This window comes from Thermobia domestica, chromosome 15 (genome assembly GCF_964235325.1).
Source record: "Thermobia domestica chromosome 15, izTheDome1.hap1.1, whole genome shotgun sequence".
Classification (NCBI taxonomy): domain Eukaryota; kingdom Metazoa; phylum Arthropoda; class Insecta; order Zygentoma; family Lepismatidae; genus Thermobia; species Thermobia domestica.
Genome location: NC_137468.1, coordinates 190,788,210 through 190,815,492, shown reverse-complemented (window position 1 = coordinate 190,815,492; position 27,283 = coordinate 190,788,210). Strand labels below are relative to the sequence as shown.

The 27,283-nt window shown below is 36.0% G+C and overlaps 1 protein-coding gene across 2 annotated transcripts in view; it reads right to left on the bottom strand.

Annotated features, from left to right (window-relative positions):
• Positions 1-6,061: 6,061 nt before the first annotated feature.
• The window catches only part of LOC145671419 (glycoprotein-N-acetylgalactosamine 3-beta-galactosyltransferase 1-like), a 31,127-nt gene continuing 9,905 nt past the window's right edge, over positions 6,062-27,283 (bottom strand). For both annotated transcript variants that reach the window (XM_081740592.1, XM_081740591.1), the window contains exons 2-4: positions 19,927-20,723; positions 17,012-17,166; positions 6,062-7,692 (exon numbers count right to left, since the gene is read on the bottom strand). In XM_081740592.1, coding sequence (XP_081596718.1) covers positions 7,312-7,692; positions 17,012-17,166; positions 19,927-20,680 — 1,290 coding nt within the window. In that variant the 5' untranslated portion in view covers positions 20,681-20,723 and the 3' untranslated portion in view covers positions 6,062-7,311. The remainder of the gene's footprint in view (positions 7,693-17,011; positions 17,167-19,926; positions 20,724-27,283) is intronic.

Here is a 27,283-nt window from a genome sequence, read left to right as displayed (position 1 = left end):
CACCAACGTGGAGGATGGGTGAAGTATACTACAAATTGAGTAAATGTACAAATGTTCCGGATATATATAGGTATGAGTCAGGATAGAATCCGCAAATGTATTACAATTATTCTATATACAGGGTGTCTACTAAAATTCCAAAATGAAATTTCTTGACTTTTTCGTGACCTTTTCTTTACCAAACCATTAAATTTAGTAACATTCTCAAGAGCGACTTTCGGTACGACTTGGGCCGAATTTCCATGCACGAGATAGAAGCGTGCTTTGCTTGCGATTTGGTAGCGTCTAAAGCCAACCATAGACATTTTTGGTGGTGAATTTTGACGTTTTAGAGAACAAAATTTCCCAGTCTGTACTTATATTTGTACAGATAAAAAAATCGTGACTCAAAAGCTAAATTTCGTGATTGTTTCTTGACTTTCATGACCGTTTTCTGATTTCGTGACTTCTTCATGACTTTCGTGACCGATAGACACCCTGATATAGCTCTGATATGAACACTGCAATTGGGTAGAATTACCTGTTATGTTGTTCTCAAATAAAATTAAAATGTCTTCGATTGACAATAACTTAGACTGCGACGTGTTCTATTGCAAGTTCCAAACAGACCGGTCGGCCTATTAATAGTTTTCGAAATTATATAGAAAACAAGATTTCTAGGCACAACTCTTGTTAAGTACATTATTTTCTATTAATATAAAATAATACTATATATAAAAAACAAAGTATGAAAATAATAATTAGTGAGACGTACGTCTAAACCGTGTACCATATATACTTATATTTATCTTTTTTTTTTTTTTTTTTTTTTTAATGACCGCAGAGGAATTCAATATCATACGTCTGATTTTTTTTCCCCTCGAGTAAGTGCTACCGTAGTACTACAATGTAACTTCTTTACTCTTCGAATTAACTTATAAAACACTTCTTAGGAACTGTATGAACTTATTTTCTATTCGTACCGAAGTTACACAATAAATTTAAGGAAAGTGTACGGAACTTAATAGCTGCTTCTGAATGTTCAGGTATATACTTATTTGTACTAGACACCGTTCTGCATTTAATTACAGTAAAAGTTGTCTATGTTGGTTTTCCTTGGTTCAACTGGAAATTGACAAACTACGGAAAAAATTTACAACGAACAAAATAATTGTTTAATAACAATACCAACACATAATAGTTAAAAAAAAAAAAAAATAAGAAAAGTAATATATATTGGGTGTTTTAAATATGGCGCTCATAGACAACAGAGCACCATTCTTCAGGTCAAAATACAGCGAAAATATTATATAACGGTATATCCTCCGGGGCTTCTTTTAGCCGCTACAGGAAATCAAAAGTTTCACTACGTGGCAACGTCGCGTGTTAATCTAGAACCATCAAACGCTCTACGAATGCATCAAACAGTTATATCGATTGTTAACGCTAATAAATGGTCCTAATATTAATATGTAATGACTAACTGCTATCTGAAAAAAAAAAAAATTATATTATTTCATAGATTGGTAGCTCAACACTCTGGTTCTTTATCTGAACGTTGCCACATAGTGTAATTCATGTCTATAAACGAGGACCCGAAAGGTATACAAAACTACATATTTCTTGCTTTATTTTGACTTGTAGAGTAGCACAATCAGGGTGTCTATTAAAATTCCAAAATGAAATTTCTTGACTTTTTCGCGACCTTTTCTTTACCAAATCTTAAAATTTTCTAACATTTTCAAGAGCGAATTTGGGTGCGAATTGGGCCGAATTTTCATCCATGCGATACAAGCGTATTTTGCTTGCAATTTGGTAGCGTCTAAAACCGATCATAGACATTTTTGGTGGTGAATTTTGACGTTTTATAGAACAAAATTTTTCAATCTGTACTTACATTTGCATAGTTAAAAAAAATCGTGACCCAAAAGCTAAATTTCGTGACTTTTTCGTGACTTTCATGACCGTTTTCTGATTTCGTGACTTTTTCGTGACATTCGTGACTTTCGTAACCGATAGACACCCTGACAGTGTAGTCCGTGGGTGCCATTTTTAGAAAACATGATGTCTGTCTATCTACCTATATATATGAAATTAACGTAATATTGTATTTGTTGTATTTCACCACTCCATCTTGTTTCAGTTTTAACTTAAGTTTAATTGCAAAGACGACACTTTCATGGCAACAACCATTAACAACATATAAATTGCTTGAAACGGAGCTAGTATGTCAACTATCATATAACTTTTATATAAATGTAATCAATTCCTAATAAAAGAGCACACGTACACTTAATTTTACTTATGAAATTTAGCATATTCAAGCTACTAGTGTATATAATATTGAAAAAGATATTTCTTCTGAAAAAAAAAATTGCATCCATAATTAAAGAACTGCGATAGAATACTATATAAAATCACTTAAAATCGAAACAACGCATAACTGCATAGATAATACTGTATAAACACAACTAAAGTAGCTTGAAATACACTTAGATTCTAGTGTGGAATGAATTAAACATTTTGTCAATATTATGAACATCAAACAAGAAGACAGCATTTTGAATTATTTTCCGATTTAAAAATTAGGAAAATATTATTATAATCTCTAGGTGTAAGTTTTTGTTTGATATCTGTTATAGTGAAAAATATGATTAAGAAAGCACAAACGGTTCTTTCAACTTACCGTATACAGAGTAGCCCAAAAGTAGGTGTACAGAAAGCATCGATCACGTATGACATTTTAATTTATTAAGATAATGCATTTATTTACTTCAGTCTGTTCGAAGCTTCAGGTGTAAGTGAAAAGATATTAAGAACAATAAAGAAACTAAGTTAATACCTGTGTGGATAATAAGTAAATGATGTAAAATGCCATGAGCCGATCAGTACGAGACTGTGTACCTACTTTTGGCCCATCCTGTATTTTTCCTCTTAATAATACAGAAGATAAAACCAACAGCCTCGGTTCTTCTTAATGCTATTTTACGTTATGTTATAAAAATACACTATTGTAAACGACACGAATGATAGCTCTACAATGTTTGACCGTATTCTACAACAGTTTCATACACACTTATTTTTGAACTCAGAATTTCAACATACGAGGGAGGTTCAGAAACTAAGGTTACAAAGCCAATACTTCTAGTTTCGTCTGTTATAGAGAAATGAGGAGTGTGTGGTACTTCTAACATATGGAGTTGGCAACTGTACAGAGTTTCAGCTACCTGCCACCTATGGCGTTAGTTCTGGTAAACAAATGAAGACACGTTTGGAAAACTGGTCTCGCAAAGAAATCCGTTCAATTATTTGATTTCTTTGGCCGAAACATACTAAAATTCACAGTAACTGGTATGGTAGAGGGTTATGAAGAGGCCGTAATGTCTCGTCAGCACGTCGCCGACCCAGCACAGAACCAACAGATTTGAACACAGATGGGACATCATCGACCACCCTCCCTAACAGCCCGGACCTCGCTTCAAGTCACTTTCACCTGTTTCCGCAGTTGAAGGAGCACCTAGGAGGCCGTCACTTTACTAAAGACGAGGAGGTGAAACTTCGTAACAACGTGGCTGAACACTCAAGAACAGGATTTTTACCAGCAGGGAATTTTCAAACTCATTTCACGATGTGACAAAGTGTTTCAACCGACATGGAGACTATGTCGAAAAATAACCTAATGTATGTAGTATCTGTTGGCTGTATTGGTTGTATGAAATAATATATACACGTCTCACTGCAGCCTTTTGTAACCTTACTTTCTGAACATCCCTCGTATATGAAGTAAATGGATATTCTTTATAACCTGAATTGAATGTTTAACAAAATATTTTGAAAATTAGAACTATGCCAATTAATCACATTGCCACTGTTAGTCTGATTATATCTTGTTCATGTCTATGAATCAAACACAAATACTTTCTTTCTTCTTTCTAAAGTTATTAAAAAACGGAAATACCTCAACATTATTCAATAAATGATTTATTCTTGTCCTCCCACAAATACTACCTAAATGCCAGTCCGGAAATCTTCTCATATATATATCGATTCTCAACTTGACATACATACACGAGTTACACACAATGTATATGTATTGCTGTAGGACCAGCAGGAGAGGCATGTGGTTTAATCAGTCTGTAAATCAACATTACCAATGCGCACAGAATGAAAATGAAGCTTACCTGTTGTCTAGTTTTCAATTGGGATTTTAAAATGTTATTAAACAATACAATGTACAATAATACAAAGTCCCCTAGAAAAATGTATACATTCTTTGTCATTCTGTAACAAGATACTGGCATTGACAATTATTCTGAAATTTTACCCGCCGTAGCACGCGCCGCGGAATCACACTTCGCGGATAGAGAAATTTTAATTTTCTTAAGTTGGTAGGCCACCGCCAGGTGTAACCTGTTGTGTAACTTCTCCCTTGTCAAAAACATTGCAAAGAAAATATTAAATAATTTAATATAGCTTCAAAACAAAGTATACATTAAAAGATGATAAATATTGCGGAGTGAGACTCCGCGCGCTGACCACACAAACTATGGAGGGTTAACAGGGTGTCTACTACTGGATGTTTGTTTTCAAATTCCAGGCTTTTTCCAGATCTATTTATATTATTTTCCAGCTCGCTATTTTTAGTTAAACAAAGAAAAGTTGTTGCTGTTAATAACCCCTACCAGAAGGCCAGTTGAAAAAATATGCAGTAACTAAATAATAATAATAATAATAATAATAATAATAATAATAATAATAATAATAATAATAATAATAATAATAATAATAATAATAATAATAATAGTTCTCACCTTTAACTAACGTGTGATTTACATCCCTTGATAATATCCCTCTCGTGTTTCAATTATCGGTTTTTCTTAACAAATAGACAAAATGTAAAAGAATGTTTCACTTCCTGAGAAAAAATCGACAATTTTCCTTGATTTCCAGTTTAAGTACCATTTCCCCTTATTAGTCCCTTACTTTTTCGTAAAATTTCCTAAAGGAAAAGTTTCCAATATTTCCCTGATTTCTAGATTTATTAATGTGACAAAAATGTTTTCGAACTGCTACATAAAATATGGACAGAAATTCCACCTAAAGACTTTCTAGGTCTATGGGAACTCTGCCACAGAAAGCGTATTAAAAATAATAATAATAGTAATAAAGTCTGTTAAGCAAGTGGAATCAGTAACAGAACTCAGCTCAGGTATCCCCGTGGTCACTATCAACATACTCACAAAACATAAACCTTTAAGAAAAGTGAGGATTTTTCTATTATATGCAGTGAAAAACGTAAGATTGAGAAAAAAAAAACAGATCTGTTGTTACATTCCAGGCTGCTTCTACGTTTTCCAGGTGCAAAAACAAATTCCAGGCTAATTCTAGGTTTTCTAGGTGAGTAGGTATCCTGTTATCCTGTTTAAGTATGTTGTAGAATGGTTTTTAGCCCAACAGATGTCGTCATTGTCAGTTGTTTCAGTTAAAATTGTTATAGTACGGTTTTTCGCTCAACAGATGTCGGTACTGTCAGTACGGTTAGTGATATAAGAAAATGGCAGGTGCACGCTTGACGTTCGAGCAGCACATGTAAGTACGTTTTGAAATGTTTTGTGAGGTTTGGGAATGCCATCGAAGTACAGCGTCAGTGGAGAGGGGAGTTTGGTACTGAACCACCAACCCGCCTAACAATCAACTGCATTGTTGACAAGTTTGAAGCGCATGGCACGACGAGCAGTCTCTACAGCTACAGCGGTCAATGTATCAATGGAGACCAATGCACATGTCTCTGTAATCTTCTGGCAAAGTTTCTCGAGCGTCCCAAGCAATGGCCAACATTTCGAATATCTAATGTAAACATATGCTTATTTGAAGGTTTGTAACACGTGTAATTAAGAATGAACAATAATTAAATGTAATTAAGAAATATGATATATACTTTTTTTCTTAAACAGTGTATATATTTTTCTGGCGGACTTTGTATATTACATATTATCTGCCAATGAATGAAAAAAAAAAAGTCAAACTGACCTGGCAACATTCCACCAGTGAACTCATACTGAAAGCTAACATTTTTTCGAGATGTTTTTATAATTATAATTCAGTCTTTTTCTTTTGTTTCCTTCATACACATTTTAACCTTGACTACTAGTCAAAGAATAATTGGATTCTAACGAACGAAATAATACAAATTGAAAATATTTTGCCTGTTACAATGTATGGATGAAAGTACTAGTGCCAAACACGCATACAGAAAATATATGCTACGAGTTTTTGGAAAGAAACCCGGAGAAAAATACCTTCACTCGAAAAGAGAGTAACATACAGGGTCTCGGAAAGTTACAACACACGGAACTAGGCAGAAATCGAGACGTCCAAAAAACTTTGGGTAACGAATCATCTCACCAAAGTATGAATATGCTGACACGGGTGCATAAATAAGTCACTTCGGAGCTATTACCCGCCTAAAATTGGGTCGAAACCATAAAATATAGGGTTATAACTTGAGAACAAAATGTCGGATCAAGATCGGGTGGAAGAACATAGTGTTTATTTCGAGCCTAAGCTCCATTAACGCACAGTCGATATGAACCAGGAGCTGACAAGATTAGCGTGCAAATATAAAAGGAAATGTATAAGGTCTTTTAGAAATGAAAAGTGATAATCAGGAATTGATACACATTCTAGGAATGGCCAAAATTTTCCAGAATCGGAAATTTCACTTTCCGGATTTCGAAAACATTCTGAAGTTTTTCCGAATTCCGGAATTTTCCCGAAATCCGGATTTTTCCGGTTTCACATTCCGGAAAATAAAAATTCCGGAATTGGCCGTCCCTACATATTCCATACATTAATGAGATCTAGGGACAAAATAGCACTATGCTCTTTTTCATTCTTAAGTTATAACCCTTTTTGTACCGTTCTGATCAATTTTCGGCGGACTATGGCTCTAAAATGACGCATGTGTGCACCCATGTTGTGCTATATTTTTTTTTCATGTTTTCGTGTGAGAATTGATGTCCCAAATCTTATTTATTTATTTTTGGCTTTTGTTTCCGAACATCCTGTAGACCTTTGTGAACACTATGGTAAGAGAGCAATTGAGGAGTCAAATTTAGATTCTGAGGAGGTGAAAAACACTCAAACTTGAGTTACCTTGACATAGAATGGGACCCAATAACAAACTTCCATATCTTCTGTAGAAATGACTTTTCGGAGTTCTTAAGTCAGTATTTGTTCTGTTCCAATTTATAACCCACAAGTAAGCTTAATTTCAACTCAAAAGAATTTTCGTTCTTTTTGATCTAAATAATTATCCTAACCCTTAGGGAATTATATTTCATTAACAGACGTATTAACATGGACGGAATTCAGCAGGCTTTCCAGCACATCAGACATACTAGTCACCTTACTACTAGTTGTGTTGCCTCTTAAATTTTCATATAGTGACATCGGGGAAATCCTCTTCTTCCATATTTCGAAAAACTGATCAGCGCTTATCTGGCCAATATCTGAAGCATTTCGGAACAATCCTTCCTCCACAAGGAATTTCTTCCACATCTCTCCTTCTCGAACAGAACTGGGAGGATGGTTTCCCAGTCCACCAACCACATTGAAACTTTTGACATGATAAAGCAAATAATAATAGGTATAGATTTTACTTGCCTCAGTGCCATGAAATGTGATGGACATATCACTGCAACATTCAACGCCCTAAAATAACAATTAAGATTCTTTTTAGTGTCAACTGGCATTTACACAAGATGTACCAAGTGGTATTTATTTTAATCACATTGATATCAAAATGCGAAAAAAACGTTTTTTGTACAACTAATCAAGTAATAAGTTATGCATAAAACTAAATATTTATTTGTATGTTTGCCCTTACATAAATCCACATCATTGGTTATACTTCCCATTGTTATACTTGTAGGTAACTGCGGGGAAGGTTATACTTCCCATTGGTACACTTCTAGGTAACTGCGAGGAAAGCTATACTTCCCATTGTTCGAGCTCCTTCGTGGCTAAGCGGTTAGCGTACGCCCCTTTGGCGTGGGAGATCCGGCTTCGATTCCCGATGGGAGCTCATATGCTTCGGATTCCACGTTAATCACTAGGTCCTGTCTCATATCGCCTCGTTGCTGAAAGGGACGTTAAGCTCAAAATCAACTCAATTTCTCATTCTCATTGTTATACTTCTAAGTAACTGCGGGGAAGGCTGTACTTTCTATTGGTATACTTCTAGATAACTGCGTAGAAAGCTATACTTCTCATTTGTATACTTCTAGGTAACTGCGGGGAAGGATATACTTTCCATTTGTATACTTTTGAGTAACTGCGGGAAGGCTATACTTCCCACTGATAAATTTCTAGGTAACTGCGGGGATGGTTATACTTCCATTGGTATACTTCCAGGTAACTGCAGGGATGGCTATACTTCCCATTGGTATACTTCTAGGTAACTGCGGGGAAGAGACCGTGCACTATTTAGAACTTTTAAAATGCTATCCTTGGGTGGATAAGGATTCGAAATTTATGCAAAAATAGAGTAACTCACGAGCATCTCAAGAGTTAGGGAAATAAAATTAGGTATATGAACTCCTAATTAAAATGTGTTAAGACGTGTTCAAGCGCTTTCGAAAACTCCGTTTGTAACATTTTATATGAATGGCATTCATTCTAGCTTTCGAACTATTTTGCCTTAATTAAGAATGCTCAGGGGCTGTGTATTGTCACAGAAGGAGCGATGTAGATGAGGGAACTAAAAGTAATTTTATTAGAAATATGGAAAAGAGGATGAAAATGATAAGACAGTGAAGAAGAGAAAAGAGAGGAAAACAGAGAATTTCCATAATTCATTAGTGCAGAATTGATACAGTAAAGCAAAGTTAAAGAAGGAGAGCAAGAAAGGAGAAAGGAAAAGAAGAAAAAAGATGATTGGGAATAGAAAGCACACAAGAAAAGCAGAAGTAAGTCCTGAAGAGGCTATTGAAGAAAGGAGAACATACACGAAAGAGTAGGAAAATATTAGACTTGTTGAAAAGACAAGAAAAACGGAGATTAAACAAAGTGAGGACGAGCTAGTATATACAATTAGGTGCAAAGAATGCGAAATGAGTTATACAGGAGAAATAAGGAAGAAGTTAGAAGAAAAGATTAAACACAAGGACGATGTTAGATTGAAGAGGGATAATACCGCAGTATACAAGCATGTGAGAGAAACAGGACAGAAAATAGACTGGAAAAGTGTGGAAGGATTGGAAAGGGAAGAAGCATTAAAAAATTGGAAAAACGCGGGATGCATACGAAGAGAAGAGAGGTAGAGAAAAACTGATGAATTGCGATAGTGAATTAAATATCCATGATTTGTGGAGATAGAGCAGAAAAGAAAACATAGGTGTGTTGGAGTGTCTGGAATGACGCAGGTGTCCAATTAAAAGTTTAATTTTTTAAAAAAAGTGAAAGTTTTATCATTAAAAGTTGAGCTTTGTATGCAATTCGATCTCAGCTAGTGCTAAACAGGCCTTCTGGTGAACAAACACCATCGTGGATTTTCTCTGGGGTTCTCCCCTTTTTATTCCACCTCCTTCGTTCCGTCAATTCATTTAGTCTTATCACAGATTCCCTCAGTCTACAGGATATATCCATCGCACGTAACACTAAAAGATTAAATTTCTTTCCAAACCGGAAGTGCCAACAAACAACCATTTTGCTTTAAGCGTTGATCGCTATAGAGTAAAAATGGTAACAGATACCAAGAAGCGGGTTTCCGCAATCAATTAAGCATATATTCCATCTCCAATCTAATATCTCTACTAAAAAGGAAGCAATAATCTAGTACAACTTCCGGTTTCAATATTAATTAGGAAATATAACGCAATACACACCAAACTCCTTCACGTTATGTACACGTGGCACATTTTTCCTACTTATTATTTTTTTTTTTCATATATTTAACATTAAAGAACAGTAATTTTGCCTAACGTCCGCTGTGTATTGATTATTCTACTGAATCCATTTGATAAAACGTTTTGATTCTTGTTGCCAATATTCTTTAGGATTAGAATTTAGATTTCAGGGCTTTCGGCATATATGGCAATGTTAGCCCGTCACATATGAGGGATGACGTCCCTCAGCCATCATACTATCCGAGGAAAAGAAAGGAAGAAAGGATAGGGAAAGGACAGAAATGGCATAAAGGACCTATATGTTAGGTACTATCCTGGCATTTGCCTGGTGTGAATGAGGAAAACCTGTCTCAAGATGGCTGGCCTGAAACTTCTTCGAGCGCGTGTCCCAACTGGGAATCGAACCAGATACCGCTTGCCAATGTTCTTTGTTTTAACTAGATTCGCTAAACTGACGATGTGAAAATACGCCTCCTCCATCCTAGACTGGCCTAGTAAATCAGTGACGGTGTGGCGGTAAGGAAAAGGAAATGAAAGCTCACGTTTTACGTTCCGCGGGACGGGTGATTAATGTACGTGAATGATTATACAAATACTGGTGGAATGAGAATGGGGGAGAGAACAGGACAACCCGAAAAAAAACCACGAACACGATAAACTCACTCGCCTGGGACCGAACCACGGTCTTCTCAACCCAGAGGTGATCACCCTTCCATGGTCCTTCCACGCTGTGACAATAAGGATTTAACGATGTGGACGTTATAGATTTGATAAAAGATGGTATAAGGTCAGTGATTAACGAAAGAAGAAAGAAAAGAAGAAGTAAATTCCTTGCTGATTACATTTAAGGAAATCTGATCGGAAGTTCCCGTAGATAAGATAACTAGAAACCGTTCTTACACAACTTCGGAAATATTGCAATGAATAAAAATAATGCAGAAAAAGTGAATGAATTGATATTCAGACATAGTTATAACAAATAAAGCAAAACTAACGAGGAAATGAAAACCATACTGATAGCGACAAATGAATGTTACTAACGCATACAGTCCCGTGTCTTTGTAAAAGTAAATAAAATGTACAGATCATTGCACTAAACTTCGGTGCGGTTTAAATGACATTTCTCGCTCTCCTCTGTTAAATTAAATCAAGCTATGCAAGTTATTACTAGAGCATTTATTTATGAAATATCGACACAATTATACTAAGCGCTCTCGGAAAACTTGGAACAGAACTACCTTTCGGATTTTTTTTTTTTTTTTTCATGAAAAACTGACATGTCATATTGCATGGTTGTTAATAAAAGATTTATTTACGAAATATAAATTTCATCGCCTCAGCAGTTCATATTTTATATATATATATATATATATATATATATATATATATATATATATATATATATATATATATATATATATATATATATATATATATATATATATAAGGTTAACATAAATAATTCATTCGTTTTGACTATATTTTCATACATAAAGGCTATATTTTCAAAAGTATTACTCGTACACACATGAATGATATATGAAAAGAACCACAAACGCTCCAAGTTTATACACCCTCTACAAATATTCACCAATATGTGTTCTTTGGTGACACGACACACGTCAGGACGACGTCTTTTTTTCTTCTCGAGTAACTAGCGCCCGGTATGACGTACTTGGCGCAACAGTTGCAGCGAACATGGCGGCAAGCAGTGTGTCTGTGGCTGTACAGTAGCGGTGTGTAATCAAATTTCTTGTGAAGGAGAAAGTTAAACCAGGTGACATTTTCAGAAGATTACAAGCACAGTATGATGAACAAACGATGTCACGGACGAGAGTGTACGAATTGTGTGAAGAGTTTCGCGAAGGACGGGAACTGGTGAAAAATGAAGCGCATGGACACATTCGCCCGACTGCAGTCACACCAGTGAATATCGCACGTGTTGAGCAAATGATTCTTGAGAACCGGCGAGTAACAGTGTGGAATATTGCTGCCGAGGTGAATATCAGTGTCGGAAGTGTTGAGACAATCATTCACGACCACTTACGCTTCCGCAAAACTGTGCAAGGTGTGTTCGCTGCCAGCTGACATTTGATCGGAAGTGGACACGCATGACGGTCTGTGAACAGTTTCGAGTCGAAAGTGATGAATTGTTGCAATCCATCATCACGTGTAATGAAACATGATTGCACAATTCAACCCCAGAGGCCAAAAGAAGCAGCATGGAGTGGCAGCATAAAGGTTTCCGGCCGCCCAAAAAAAGCAAATCACAGCCGTCCGCTGGAAAGATCATGGCAAGTGTCTTCTGGGACATGAAGGATGTTATTCATGTGGATTTTCTGGACAATTAATGCCCAGTACTACTCCACATTGTTGACCGGTGCTGTACGAAAGTCCATTCGCAAGAAAAGACCCGGGATTTTGTCTGGAAATGTTATTCTTCTCCACGACAATGCCTGCCCTCACACGGCCAATGTGAAAACAACTCTGGCTGAAATGCGCTGGGAAGTTTTGCCCTATCCCCCTACAGTCCAGATTTAGCCTCAAGTGATTATCATTTGTTTGCACCCCGAAGGAAGAAATTCACGACAGATGCAGCACTGCGGAACGATGTCCTCCAGTGGCTATGACAACAACCAAGTTCTTTCTACGCCAAAGGAACCAGGGAGCTGCCACAACGATGGAAACGGTGCCTCGACGCGCACGGAGAATACTTTGAAAAGCTGACATAGTTTGATGGTTCTTGTGCTATCTGTTTCCTCTGAAGAAATGGAAGTCCTGGTCAACTTTGAACGACCCTTTTGTATATATATATATATATATATATATATATATATATATATATATATAAATTAAGGTGACTATGTGGCTTCATACTTCTTGAATGAACTGATTGATCGCCATCAAATTTGCTACATTGATAAGGTTCGGGGCTGGAATGGTTTTTATCGTTTCACTTTGACGGTGTAACTTAAGTGGGAAGGAAAGGATATACGTATATGTTATGTATATATAAAAATACATAAAAACGTTTGTGATTTAACCACCCAACCGATCTCGATCAAATTTTCAACATAGATGAGGTTCGCGCCAGAGATAGTTTTTTTAATTTCAATTTGGCGATGCAACTTACGGGTTGGGGGGGAGTTATATTAAAATTGATCGAAAATGACCGATATTAGTGTCGAATCCATAGTTTTCGGGCTCGCTAAGACGAACAATGATACTTCCGATGCTGTTTAAGTCGAAATTCAGCCCCACAACTATGGAAAGGGTGAAGAGTGAGATATACACAAATGATCGAAAGTGACCGACAAGACAAAAAACATAATCTATCAAAGCGCTTCAGTAATGGTAAGAAGTGACTGACTAACGGAATATATTACTAATTTTTCCTAACCCAGCAAAGCGGATAACTGACGCTCGTATATATATATTCACCTTCCAGTAAACTACCCTTATTATTATCCTTTGGGTAAGTTATGCTGTCAATAGTTGTAAAACGTTAACATTTGTGCTTTGCTGAAGGTAACTGAGGTACGAAAAAAAAAAAAAAAAAAACGAAATTCCCTTGGGCTGTAGAATCTTATAGAAACTATAAGTTTAAAATTTGTTAATCAAAAAGTTAACATTTTCGGCACGTAGGAATCAGCAAATGTGTAAATTCGTTGCACCATACGATCTACGAAATTAAAGTTTTTCCTGTTATAGCTTTGAAATTTGGACTAAACTTGCACAAATGATAAGAGAATGATAGTTTTCAGTAAGCTCAGCAGGCTTTTCTTTGTTGGTTGGATGGACGAATGAATGAAGGATCGATAGGTGAAATGGCCGTTCTTTATTACTTTATTTACATGCATCCCATAGTATCTATTAGTAACTAGACATTTATTGTCATTTTACCCTGTGCAGCATATCTGTGGATTGTAAAGCATTCAGCTGAACATCTGGGGGAACTAGATGTGTAACATATACTTGAAAACTGTATCAATCTCCTTTCTCCCCTCCCCTTCCTATAAGACAGGTATTTCGATATAAATGGAATGATGAAAACCCAGCCCATCCCAAGTGCTAAATATCTCTCACGTTTCCCTTGCTGTCTAACCGCTTCCGTCTGATTTCCTCGTGCTCTGATGCTGTAACTCCGTCATTGGACACAATATGCCTGCTTTTCCTTCCGAAGTTCATATGTTTCCTCAATGTCATTATATGGTTTACATTGAACGTCCATGTTAGAAATAATGAAAAATATTTCATCATGTATAACAATGGAAAATATTTGACGGTGTGTAACAATGAGAAACTAATATTTAAATGTAATAACCAAGAAAATTAGAAAAACCAAAAATGGATCAAAAGATTGCAATCTTGGCCAATAATTTGTTTTAAGATCAGGGGCCACAAAATTTTTAAACGGCCCCTAAATCGAGTTGTCGTATTTTCTACGGAACAAGCACATCATACTGAGTTAACTGATAGTCTGTGTTTGACATAACTATATGTAGTTCTCCAAATATAAGGTCTACAAGAAAATTTTTGTTAAAATATATTGGATATTTTGATCCAATTGGATCAAGGACCAGAAAATTTTTGAAGTTCTCCTAAATCGATTTTTCGTATTTTCTACGGAATAAGCACATCATACTGAGTTAAATGATAGTTTGGGTTTGGCTACACTATATGAAGTTCTCCAGATATACGGCCTACAAGAAAATTTTTTATTCAAATATATTAAATGTTTTGATGCGATAATGAATCCATTGTTACAGCATAAAATTCTGAACTTCCCCTAACCCCAGTACTATATGCATTTTGATGAAAATGATACAATAAAATCTCACTTCGAGGTAGGTATTAACTACGTTCAAAAATTCACATTAATCGGTTCAACAATTCGCCGTCATCCGATCACAAACAAGATGGTTTTCATTATTACTAATACAGAAGATTTCATTTAAAGTATTCATATTAGTTATTTTTACTACGTTTTAACTTCACTTGTGTTAACAAAAAAACTTATCTTTTTTAGTTTATATATTTATCCTGACAAAATTTTCAACGCCCAAAACACACACTACTAATAAAAAAAATTAAACGTATGAAAATTACAACTTCTTCATAAGAAAGTAAGGAATAATCACTGTTTAGATAGCACTCAAATAACTTAATTTGTCAAAAGCTGTAACACGTAAAATTATCAAATATTACTGAAAAAGCGAACAACGATGAAGATTTATTAACCATTAAGCAGTCACACAATGTAATAAATGCAGTAAATGTTGTATTTCACATGTCCCCACCTCCTAACAGAACAACTTTGAACATTTGAAAAAGAAATAAAATATATAAGTTTAACGTCCCACGATTATGTCTTTTAGGCTAAGGGAGACGGATGATTAAGGCAAGTGAATGATGATGGAATTGGTGGAATGAGAATGTAGGGGGAAACGAGAGTACCCCGAGTAAACCCACCGACACGATGTTGCTCACAAGTTTACTTGGCCGAGGATCGAAACAGAGACCCCTGTACTACAGGTAAGCACTCTACCAATGAGTCGCCATGTCCCGCGCCTTTGTTCGGAACAGCAAGATGTGATACATTTCAAAGGAACCTAAATTTTTGAGTAAAACTGTTCATAATACTATCCCAATTCTTATTTAGATTTTACTCCGTACATTGTGATCGATGCAGAGACAGGAGAGTGTTGAAAAATTTTCACAGGATAAACATATAGGTATCATAAAGTCAATTTTATTAGTAAGTTAATAATAATGTGCCAGATATACTTCTTATTGTATTTCATTTATCTTTCATTATAATGTGTGTGTAAGTGTGTAGATCTGTCATCACCTTTCCGCACATAAAATTACTTAAGAGCCACCAAATTTCGTTGACAGATACAGCTTCACCAGATCTAATTGTGTACGAAGCCGTTAACCCACCGACACGATGTTGCTCACAAGTTTACTTGGCATTCGGCTTGGATGGGGTGACAGGGTGATTGATGCGGAGTCAAAATTTATGTTTTTTGTGGCAAAAACGCCTTGAACGCATACAACCAGTATTACATATTGGTTATGCGGGCTACATAATAGCAGGGAATAAATACCCGGGCAATGAAATAAGGACATTGCTTTTCCCTCTCTTTACCCAAATTCTGAATTAAGATCCAGCGAAGACAGATACTTACTGTTGCAGTTAAAAAAAAAATAATAATAATAATAATTTTGATATCTTCACAGCCATTGTTATTTGAAAGTATCTTTGGCGGAGAGAAAAAGTTTAGGATTTTATTTGACACAGCTTGTTACAGGCGCTGTATTCAGATGCGAAACTTCACTTACCTATTATACAGTTCATTTATTTTCTGATACAAATGGACCTAAAACATATATAGAAATTAATACTAACGTCTTCATTGACACGTGCACTACACTCCTTCTTAAGACAAATAAACTTCACGTTTTCAGATTAAACATAAAACTATACTGATTATTTAAATTCTGTCTACAAAAATTATATTAAGTATTCTCGAATTACTTAACTACATTCATCTAACAAATACATTAATAATTACGGCATATGAAGTTATTTAGTACATCGTGTCCTTTCCCTCCTTTTCTTTATCTTTTTTTTTTTTTATTCACTGTTCTACGAGAATGAGTCCAAAAATAAATTTCCCCTCTCGTATAACCATATCGCAACTCCTGGGTGGAAGCGAATTGCCCATCCACCATACAGTCCTGATCTCGCAACAAGTGACTTCCATCTGTTCCCGGCTTTGAAGAAGAAGACTCTCGGCTTCAGGCGCTTTGGAAGCAATGCTGACGTTACAGAAACTGCTCGACGCTTCTTCTGTATGCAGAGCCCTGTATATTTCCTAAAAGGGTTTTTGAAGCTTATAGACCGGTAAGACAAATGTCTTAATGTACGTGGTACTTATATGAAAAATAAAGATTCGTCTGATCTTGACTGTCACATGCTATTTTTGGTCTTGGATCTCCACCTCTGTCTACAGTCGCCTGGGAAAACTTATTTTTGGACTCCCCCCGTACCTTCGTTTTTCTCAGAATGACACATAGCTTATGATTAAAGAAAGGAAAGAAAAGACAGCTCAACTTACCAGTTTTACCGGATAAATGCTTCGCTTAACGTAGCTACTTAACAAAGAAACTTCATCCGAAAATAATCGCTGTATACTGTAAGCATGGAATCTTCCCTCGCCAAATTTTGTCCTCGTATCAATTGGAGAAATATTCATCGACGCTAAATGTTTACCTGTTGAAAGAAATTTCATTACCTATTATTTTATTTCACTATTCAATACTATTATACTTATCCGCAATTTTGAGTTGAGTTGAGTTTAACGTCTCGTTCAGCAGCGAGGATATACGAGACGTGGACCTACTGATTAACGAGGAATCCGAACCACATGAGCTCCCGCCTGGAATCCGCAATTTTATGAAATATAATAACAAAAACATAATTCAAAAATACATTAATGTATTGAGCTTCTCCCACCACTGTATTAAGTTGGCGCATCGCTGTCTACCAACAATTTCCTCGATGAAAACAAAGTCAAGACGGGAAAGCTTACATAAAAAGGATCAGCACCTAATTTAACGAGTCTATGGAAAAAGGAACTGAAAATAAAAAGAAGCGAATACATTGTGTTTTTAACAAATCAAGGGCCGCCACACTTCTATTTCTTCTATGAATGACTGAATGAAATCTTAAAATTTAACGTCCCACGATTATGCCCTTTAGGCTAAGGAAGACTGATGATTAAGCATCTGATCTGGAGAACTCTATTTCCCTGACATTCCCTTACTTTTGGCAGGAAATTCCCTGACTTTCATGACAGATGTCAGCTGACATTGACATATAAATAAGGAATAAATAACGGTGAATATTTATACATGAGAACATTTATTCGTAAGAATTCGTGACATGGAATATTGTGGCTATCACACCAGTAGCTCGATCAATCTAGACTATTTTATTAGGCAAATATTGGTTTGTTAGGACAATAAAATGAGGATATGTTAGTAAGTATTTTAATAACAAACTATGAAGAAATCTCGAGTAAAATATATATATATATAAAAGTCTTGAAAAAGATTTTACAGTATCTAACTTACGTCCCTAACTCTGTTCATTCAAATATAACAATTTTCGTATCATTATCACCTCAACTATTATAAAAAGTACATATCAAATAATGTCTAGTAAAATATTTTACAATATCTGTGTTTCTGTCTCTGTTGAGACAAATGTTAACAGAACTTTCTTTCCACGAAACTTTTTATTATTCCTTCAAGTAACCAAACGCTTTTTGTTTTTAACACTGATTCTTCTTTTTTTTCGTTTCTTTCTGTTTCATCCTTCCTTATTTTATTTATTTATTTATTTATTTTTTTCATTTCTGTTTCGAAGGGGGAGTCCGGATTCTTCCCCCTGGCTACGTGCCTGCTCCCACTAAGCTGTCCAACACTATCATAGAATTGAACAGCCTAAGCATGTGCTCTTTATGCGACACATACATTAATAAGTAGGTGTGTGTTCGTCCATGGAAAACAGACATTTAAATTTACCAAAAACAAGCATGCAAACTTCAAAACTAGACGGCAACTGTAATACTTACATTCCGTTATATCGGTTTAAAAAAAAAAAAAAAAAAAAAAAAAAGCGAATTCCTTAAAACGTTAAAACAAAATATAATAAATAAAATAACTCATTCGCTTCTACTGTGCACAGCACGGCACCGAAGCTCCCTCAACAAAAATATCGAGTACCCTTATTTCTAATAGCTGTTAATGGTAACGGAACCAACAATCGTGATTCGGTTCTACTAAGTTCCGGTTCCGAAACCGAAAAACAATTATCCCGAGAAAATTCTCTAATAAAAGCAGTTTCGGACTCCGTATCAAAGTTAATTTCCCCTGGTATTTGTAAATAATGATGTCAAAATATTTTTGGTTCTCTTCTGGAAACACAACGTATAAGATATGATCGAAGAATACGGTGAATAATTTTATTAGAAACAAATTAATAAGCTTAAATGGAATTTGATTTAATCTCCTTTGTCTAGTAAAGCACTTATCCCAACGTTGAATTCATGACTGGAAGCATCTCTGAAAGAGCTTTCAGTTCCTCTGTCATGGAATGTCAGGACTAGTGTCAAAACGTTTTCCTTTAAGCACGGTTTTAATTTTGAAAAGAGCCAGAAGACGCATGGTGCTACATCTAGAGCACAGCGAACGTGGACAGACAGGAATATTTTTTCGGCTAAAAACTCGCGGATTAAAAGGAAGATGTGGTACGGCGTGTTTTCGTGGTGAAGAAGGAAGCCATTTGCCCATTTAATCGACACTTAAAATGCTTTTCACGGGCCTATACAAGATGTTTAGTTCTTTGAAAAGCTCTCAAAAGTTCGCCTGTTTGAACAAATCATTTGTGCACGTTTTCATCTGTTTTTGACGTCGACAGACGTCTCGATCGTTGCTCGTTTTCAATTGACTCCTTGCCGCTTTTGAATCGCTCATACCACTTGTAAACAGCCTTCAATGCCATCGCTTCATCACTATACACTGATTTTGACGTTTCGTGAGCTCCTTGGACACTTTTTTTTTTGCAGATTAGAACAAAACTTAATGTTAGTGCGCGACAGACACCCTTAACACGTTCTCACTCTTCTGCCTCTGGAAGCCAACTAACATGTCACAACTCGTTCAAACTCGACACTGTCTATATCACAGGTTTAGGCTACCGGGTTTACTAGTTGAAATGGATATAATATCGATAGATGGCACCACTGTGCAACGACATTCACCGTACTTTTTGATCACACCTTGTATTATCGTTTTCGGTTTATTCAACAGAGCCAATATGCCGTCATGTATTTCCGTTCTCTCCCCGAAGCACACCCAATTAAAACATGTAATTTAGATTCAGGGACTGGAACCCAAAACATTTTCGGTTCCGTTACCATAAAATATTAAGGCTACTTCACTAAACTTAAGTGACAGAGATACCTACCTAAATAGTAATCTTCATTTCGCCACCGCACGCCTCCTTTAGAGCAGCTGTCCGTAGTGGGAAACTTATTATAAAGCTTCTGTATTGCGCCTTTGCTTAGTACATAACCTGCTTGTCCCAAATTATAAGATACTCCCCAGAACAACATCGCATGTCCCATATAATATGGTTCATTATAATTTAAATGAGCCACATAGTTTTTGAGATTTTCGGGAATCACAAACACGTCATCAGGAACAAAGAGCGTCCATTGTAATTTCGTTTTGTGCTTCTTCCATATAAAACGTATGCTATCACACAAGAAATGCCACGAGGACAAGGATTGGAACGTTATCAAAGGAATTGAATCGTTATGGAATGACGAGAAAAATATTAACTCATTACAATGTCTGCCCCATGTGTTGTTGACAGCAACTGCGTTCTTCACTCTTCGCACAAACACTACACACACTAAATGGACATTACTAAACAAAAATCGCAATTCGTAATAGTCTGACTTGTGGATATTGCTGTAGCTGACAAGTTCTGGATTAATTCTTTTACTTATCAGGCCTTTTCTCCAAAGCCATTGTGCATATGGGCTGAGTACAACTGGAGATTCACTTGTAGATGGTCTACAAATGAGAACGGCCAGCCATACTCCGATTATGAATCCAATAACGAACACCAGTTTGTGAACACAACATAGTGACAAAATCTTCAAAGACAACTTTCGGAATACATTCATAGGGCAGAGTGATGCTAAACAGACCATATTTCCCTTACATCCGGTATACTAGTATCTCATACGCCAGCACCTAAAAAATAAAACATGTAGTTACTTAATAACGCAATAAAATGCACATTAGTAATTGAAAATTGAAATTATAGTAACTGAAGTACCCAAATGTTGACGCTTCGTTTCAATGTAAAAGAAGACATGAGGTCACTGAAATGTAACGTTAATTTGCCGTCAACATTTGGATACTTCAGTTAGTATAATTTTAATTTTTAATTAAAACATTTAGTTCTTAAGAGATAAGGCAACTTGAAAAAAGGAAACAGGTAAATATATCCAGTATTGTCAATGATGTTATTCTAATTCTTATATTATATATATATATATATATATATATATATATATATATATATATATATATATATACAGGGTGACTGGTAATTCGATGCATTCCTTGCAAGGAGATGTTCTACAACTATTTTGGAACATTTTCACCTATATGAACCGCGGGTCAAAAATCAATAGTTTCTGAGTAATTTGCACCTGTATGATTTCTTTGAAATTTGCCGGCTAACGGGAGGTGCGCGAGAAAGTTTTACTCTGACCCACTTCTACATATCGTAGAACAATGAAATTTTGCATGTGTAATCCTATGTAGGTCATATGGTAATGTACAGCTCGTAACTCTGCACCATTGCTGTGTTACAGGTCCGAACGTGAAGTAAGGTGTAGTGGTATAAAAATCTATTACTGCACCCCAGAAAGCAGCGTGGCAACATGCATGAATGTTAAAAGTTTCTGCGAAATGTATGAATTTAGAAAAATTCACGCATTCTGTCTCTTTCTCTTTTTTTTTTTTTTTTCACGCACTCTGTCTCGCTTTCTTAGGAGATTTTGAATCTGGCAACGCAGCAGGAAACCTCCTATAGTTACTCAACTGCAAGAAGAATCGTGTAGTTATGAGCTCATTCCCCTTCCCTCCACCTTCGCCCGCACCATACGAATGGGCTAGCAGGTAACACCAGTTGCCTCTACAGTAATCGGTTTCTTGAGCGTGAGCAAAAGTAAAGGGAAGTTATACGAGAATGACAACGCATTTTGGGGGTCTCCGGGAATTGTCTCGGACATCTTTAGTCTCGTTCCGTAGCGGTTTGTGTCAGCGCAATGAAAATTTTGTGTTTTACAGTATTTTGCGATAGTTGACACAACTGTAATTATTTGTTTCATTATTTGCGTTACGTTGCAAAGGCTTTTACAGACTGAGGCTCTTTTGTTGCTAATCGCCTATTTCAGCGTTTTTTATAACTCGCACACAGTGGTGTAACCACGGGTCTGGACACCCTCAAAACATCCTAACATACATTTGTACACTATCTCAATAAAACTCTACTTGTTTAACAGGGAAATGGTTGATGAAGCATGAAAATTTGATCTTACACTTCATCTATATTCTTTTTTCTTTTACGGGGCCGCGAAGGCTCAGTTGTAGAGCGTTCACTTCTGATCCATGGGATACATGGTTCGATCCCCGCTCATGCCAAGTAAACTTTGTGGTGGACAAACACCGTGTGCGTGAATTTTTTCGAGGTTCTCCCATTTCCTCCCTCTTTCTTCATTCCACTATTTCATTCATTTCTCGTCATCACCCTCTCCTTTAGCCTACCCGGCATAACCATGGGACGTAAAACTAAAAGATTTCATTTCATTTTTTTCTTCCTCTTATAAATAATATCTAGTTTTATATAGGTGGATGTACTTTACAATTAATTATCGTCTTTTTGGGTACAGAATAATAAATATCCTTTCAATAATACTTACGCGTAATGGTTTCTAGTATTGCCCCCTTCCCCCGCCCTAAAGCTTGAACTCCCCTTAACAAACATTTCTGGGTGTGAGTAGGGTTACACATTACAACTTATCCAAAGCAAAATGTAGGGATACTTTGTGCAGCAAATGAAGATAAAAATGTACAGTAGTTTTCCTGTTCTAACTATTACGATAAATCTTTCTAGTGAAGAACAAATCATGTTTATCTACTTGATAAAAAGAAAGTGTTGTAAGTCTTTTTATTTTGAAGACTGTACAATAATTAACTGTAGAAACTAAATTCCAATAATAATAATAATAATAATAATAATAATAATAATAATAATAATAATAATAATAATAATAATAATAATAATAATAATAATAATAATAATAATATAATAATGTAAGTAGAAGCCATAGCCATCAAAACCAGTATACGCTACTGCAGAAACTAGGAAGGAAGGTCCCTGATTCAATGTTCTGGAGGAAAGACAATATTCTGTTGGTGGACTATCTACCCCGGAACACTAGTATCGCCGGCAAGCATTATGCTAATTTACTGGACCAGCTGTACGAGGCAATTAAAATGAAACAGTGGTGACAAAAATTATTGAAAAGGATTCTCATTTTACACGACAATTCCTCAACTCATACGTGGCACATTACGACTGCCAAATTGAATACCCTGAAATTCTACATGTTTAAGGAGACAAGATAACTATGTAAAAAATACATTAATGTATAAAGAAGAAATAACCACAAATGTATGGCACTATCTTTACCAGTTTTGTTTCTGACAATCAGACCTTAAATAAAAAACAACCCTCGTACTTCAAGATCTATATTCTCTTTTGTAGTAAACAGAAGCACCGAAATTATAATCTTGTAATTTAGAAGTGAAACAAATACACTACAATACAAACGGAGTGATGGTAATCAGAACATTAATGAAATCTTCTTCTCCGAAAATTAAATATAAAAAAAAGAAAGAAAAATCTAATTGAACCTGCCCAAGCTCAACTGCAAAATTTATTAATATCATTATTTCTGACAGGCCCTTTTGAATGCATATTAAAATATTCATATAGACATAATGCTCTTACCTACCTAGAACATCTCGATTAATTTCACAAACAATTTCAAGGTATATTCGCCTCTTCTTTAACGTGACTCATTAAGTTTCATGTCACAGAAGTTAAATGTTAATTAAAACCTCTAACTGTTTACGTTTAACAAACTTTTTTATTTATTAGTTTCGCAATCAACCATATTTCTTATGCAATTACTATACACAACAAACCTTCAGGCAGCGATATCTGCTGGTGTCAGACAGGCGTACGTAGCGACATCTATTAGAGTAACTATTTACTATTAAGAATTAACGTGACACCGAGACGTTTTCTGTTTATTATAATGAGTGTTTCGTGTGGAGTGTTGTACTGTATAGGGCGGAAACGTGGACATTACGTAAAGATGATGAAAATCGACTGGAAGCCTGCGAAATGTGGGTGTGGAGAAGAATGGAAAGAATTAGTTGGGTCGAGCGGAAAACGAATGAGAGAGTGTTAGAAATGGTGGGTGAGAAAAGAACACTTTTAGATAGTATTAGGAAGAGGAAGAGAAACTGGTTGGGACATTGCCTAAGAAGAGATTGTATCATGAGGGACGTCCTAGAAGGTATGGTGGCGGGAAAGAGAGGGAGGGGGCGAAGTAGACTACAATTAATGGATGATATTAAAACAGAAAGATCATACGCGAAGACGAGAAGTTAGCGGAGGACCGTGGAACATTGAAGCTTCTCAGCTGCGGCAAGTGACCTGCCAATAAATGCAGAATACCTATCATGATGATGATGATGATAATGAGTTTTTATTGTGTCCTTTATCTTTCTGCAACTAATATTACAAATCTTTTCTTTTGAGACTAGGATATGTTACTGTGATAAATCTTACTTTCCAAGCCAATATTTCATTTGTAACCCCAGAAAGTAGCACAGGAACTGTGTGACCTATCTCATGTGTAACAAAACATTCTCATCAAAGAAAACTCGATAAATTTTCCATCGCAGGATAAATACGAGGGAGAACCCAAAAGAAACCGGATTGAAAGCGCGCGACCGTTCCTAGGCATAGTAGGAAGTTCTCCCGTTAGGTGGGTCTAGTAGAAACCTTCTCAAATCAATTGCAGAAGCGGTGGTATGCGTAGAAGGTTAAGTTTGATCGTAGTGTTCTTTTTTCTCAACTGTTCTGCAAAATCGTTATGGCAGATATAAATGAACAAAGAATGTGTTTGAAATTTTGCTTTTTGATTGAAAAACCGACAACGGAAGCTTACCAAATGCTTCAACAGGCTTTCAAGATGTATGCTATGAGCCGCACACAAATTTTCGAGTGGTTTGGGCGCTTTTCATGAGGTGAGATGATGATGATCATACTCGTTCTCAAAACGATAAAAACATTGAAAAAATCCAACAAAAAATCAACGAAGATCGTCGTTTCAAGAGCCATGAAATTTCAGAACAGACAGAAGTTAACTGGAGTTCATCCAAGACGTGTTGCCTAAGTCTGTTCCTCGCCTGTCATACAGCATTTAAAAAAATCGTCTGAATTTGAGCTATTTAGGCTCTCAGAGCTAGGCTATCGTTCTCCATCCCCGTATTTGCCAGATCTAGCCCCGTACACTGTTTTTCTGTTCCTGAAAATGAAAAAAGAAAGAAAAACCTAAAAGGGAGGCATTTTCATGGTGTGGAGGCTGTTAAAAGAGCTTCCTAGAGGGCACTGGGTACGATATCAATGTAGAAGAGTTCCAGAGGTGCTTTAAACAGTGGGGAAGAAGACTCGAAAAGTACATCGCATCCAATGGAGAGTATTTTGAAGAAGACAGAAATTTGTTTACAACAAAAGTCCAGTTTCCGTTGAATCTCTCCTTCGTAGAGTAAAAATATTATACAAATCAATCATAATTCAGTTTTCACGATTTATCACAATGACCCATATCTACAATACAGGGTTGGCAAAACAAATGCTTTTTTTTTAAAGATTTTTCTTGTTTAAATAACTTGCTTTAAATTACATATGTATTTATTTAATTACATATGAACAGAAATAAGTCACAAGAGTGTGTGCCTGTATAGAGTTACACACATTGTTAAAATAAATGGACAATCTCAACAAACTACAGAGTAAAAAGGTCTAATTTAGTCCAACTTAATTTCACCGAGTCAGAAATATAGCGACTTGATACAATTTGCTCATCAATAAAATCATCATCATCTTTTTTTTTTTTTTTTGTTTTTTTTTTTTTTTGTTTTACGTCCCACAGTTATTCCGGATAGGCTAAAGGAGACTGTATGATGAAAAATGGATGAAATGGTGGAATGAAGGAAGTGCGAGGGAACGGTAGAACCCCGAGGAAACCTACGCACATTGTGTTTGTCCACCACAAAGCTCAGTTGGCACGAACTGGGGTTGAACCAGGGATCCCGCGAATCGAAAGTGAACGCTCTACCACTGAGCCACCACGGACCTTCAGATGATCTGCGATATGTGAAAACGTCACCATTAAGTTCACGTGATTTATGGCATTGTTACATTTCATCTTTTTTTCTTTCTTTAGCATCATTTCCCCCTGCCCCAAGAAATAAAATTTGCTTAAACCTGCTTAAATATGAAACGACTTTGCCTGCGAAATTTAATGTCACAATGAACTCTAGGCAAGTATGGCTATAGATGTTGATACGTTCTTTTTTTATTTGGATACCTTTTTCCTCAATAACCTTTTAACATTAAAAATGTATATGGAACAATTCTTTAATAACTTAATTCTGCGTACCTACTTATTATCTTTTTTTTTTTTTTTCTTTTTTTTTAACTAGCTGGAATACAGATAAGTTTGAATATTTCCGTTAAAAGTTATAATGATAAATATATGCCTCCAATCATACCCTTCCTTTCCTAGTTACGTGGTGACCACAAGGAAATAACGGAAATAATCCTGTATATAACAGATAAGTTTCATAATGTTCATGTGCAATATGAATTCTAACCATTTTTAGAATGAAACGGAAGTACTACTATATTTGAAAAAGCCACAGTTTCCTTCGAGTGCTGCAATTACCGACTGATAATGCAAAGAATGCTAAAAGGGGTTCTCATCCCGTCGATAAGACTGAGATTTTACTTTATGTGGAGTAGAAAAAATGAAATGAAATCTTTCAGTTTTACGTTCCACGGTTATGCCGGCTAGGTTAAAGGAGACGGTGATGAGAAATGAATGAAATGGTGGAATGAAGAAAGTGGAAGGAAACGGAAGAACTCCGAGAAAACACACGCATATGGTGTTTGTCCACACAAAGATCAGGAGTAGAAGATCAGTGTTCTGTTTGTTTGGAAGTTAATGCCCTTTTCAGCACAAACATAGACTTGTAAATCTACGTGGGATTCGAACACGAGACTCCCTCCGGGAATCTAACACGAATTTGAGCTCCTCCGTGGCTAAGCGGTTAGCGTACGCGCCTTTGGTGTAGGAGACCCGGGTTCGATTCCCGGCGGGAGCTCATGTGGTCCGGATTCCATGTTAATCAGTAGCTCCACGTCTTATATAGCCTTGGTGCTGAACGGGACGTTAAACTCAAAATCAATTCAATTGGAACACGAATTTCCCTATACAGAAAATAAGAGCTCTAACATTTTATCTACGGAGGGAAAGCTCGTTGTCGTTAAAGAAAATTGAAGATTTTTTTTTTTAAATAATATTTTTATATGTAACAGTTTCCGCTGCTTTTGTATCCCTGTTACAAACTTTATACTTCTTATATTTCGGTCCGCGCTA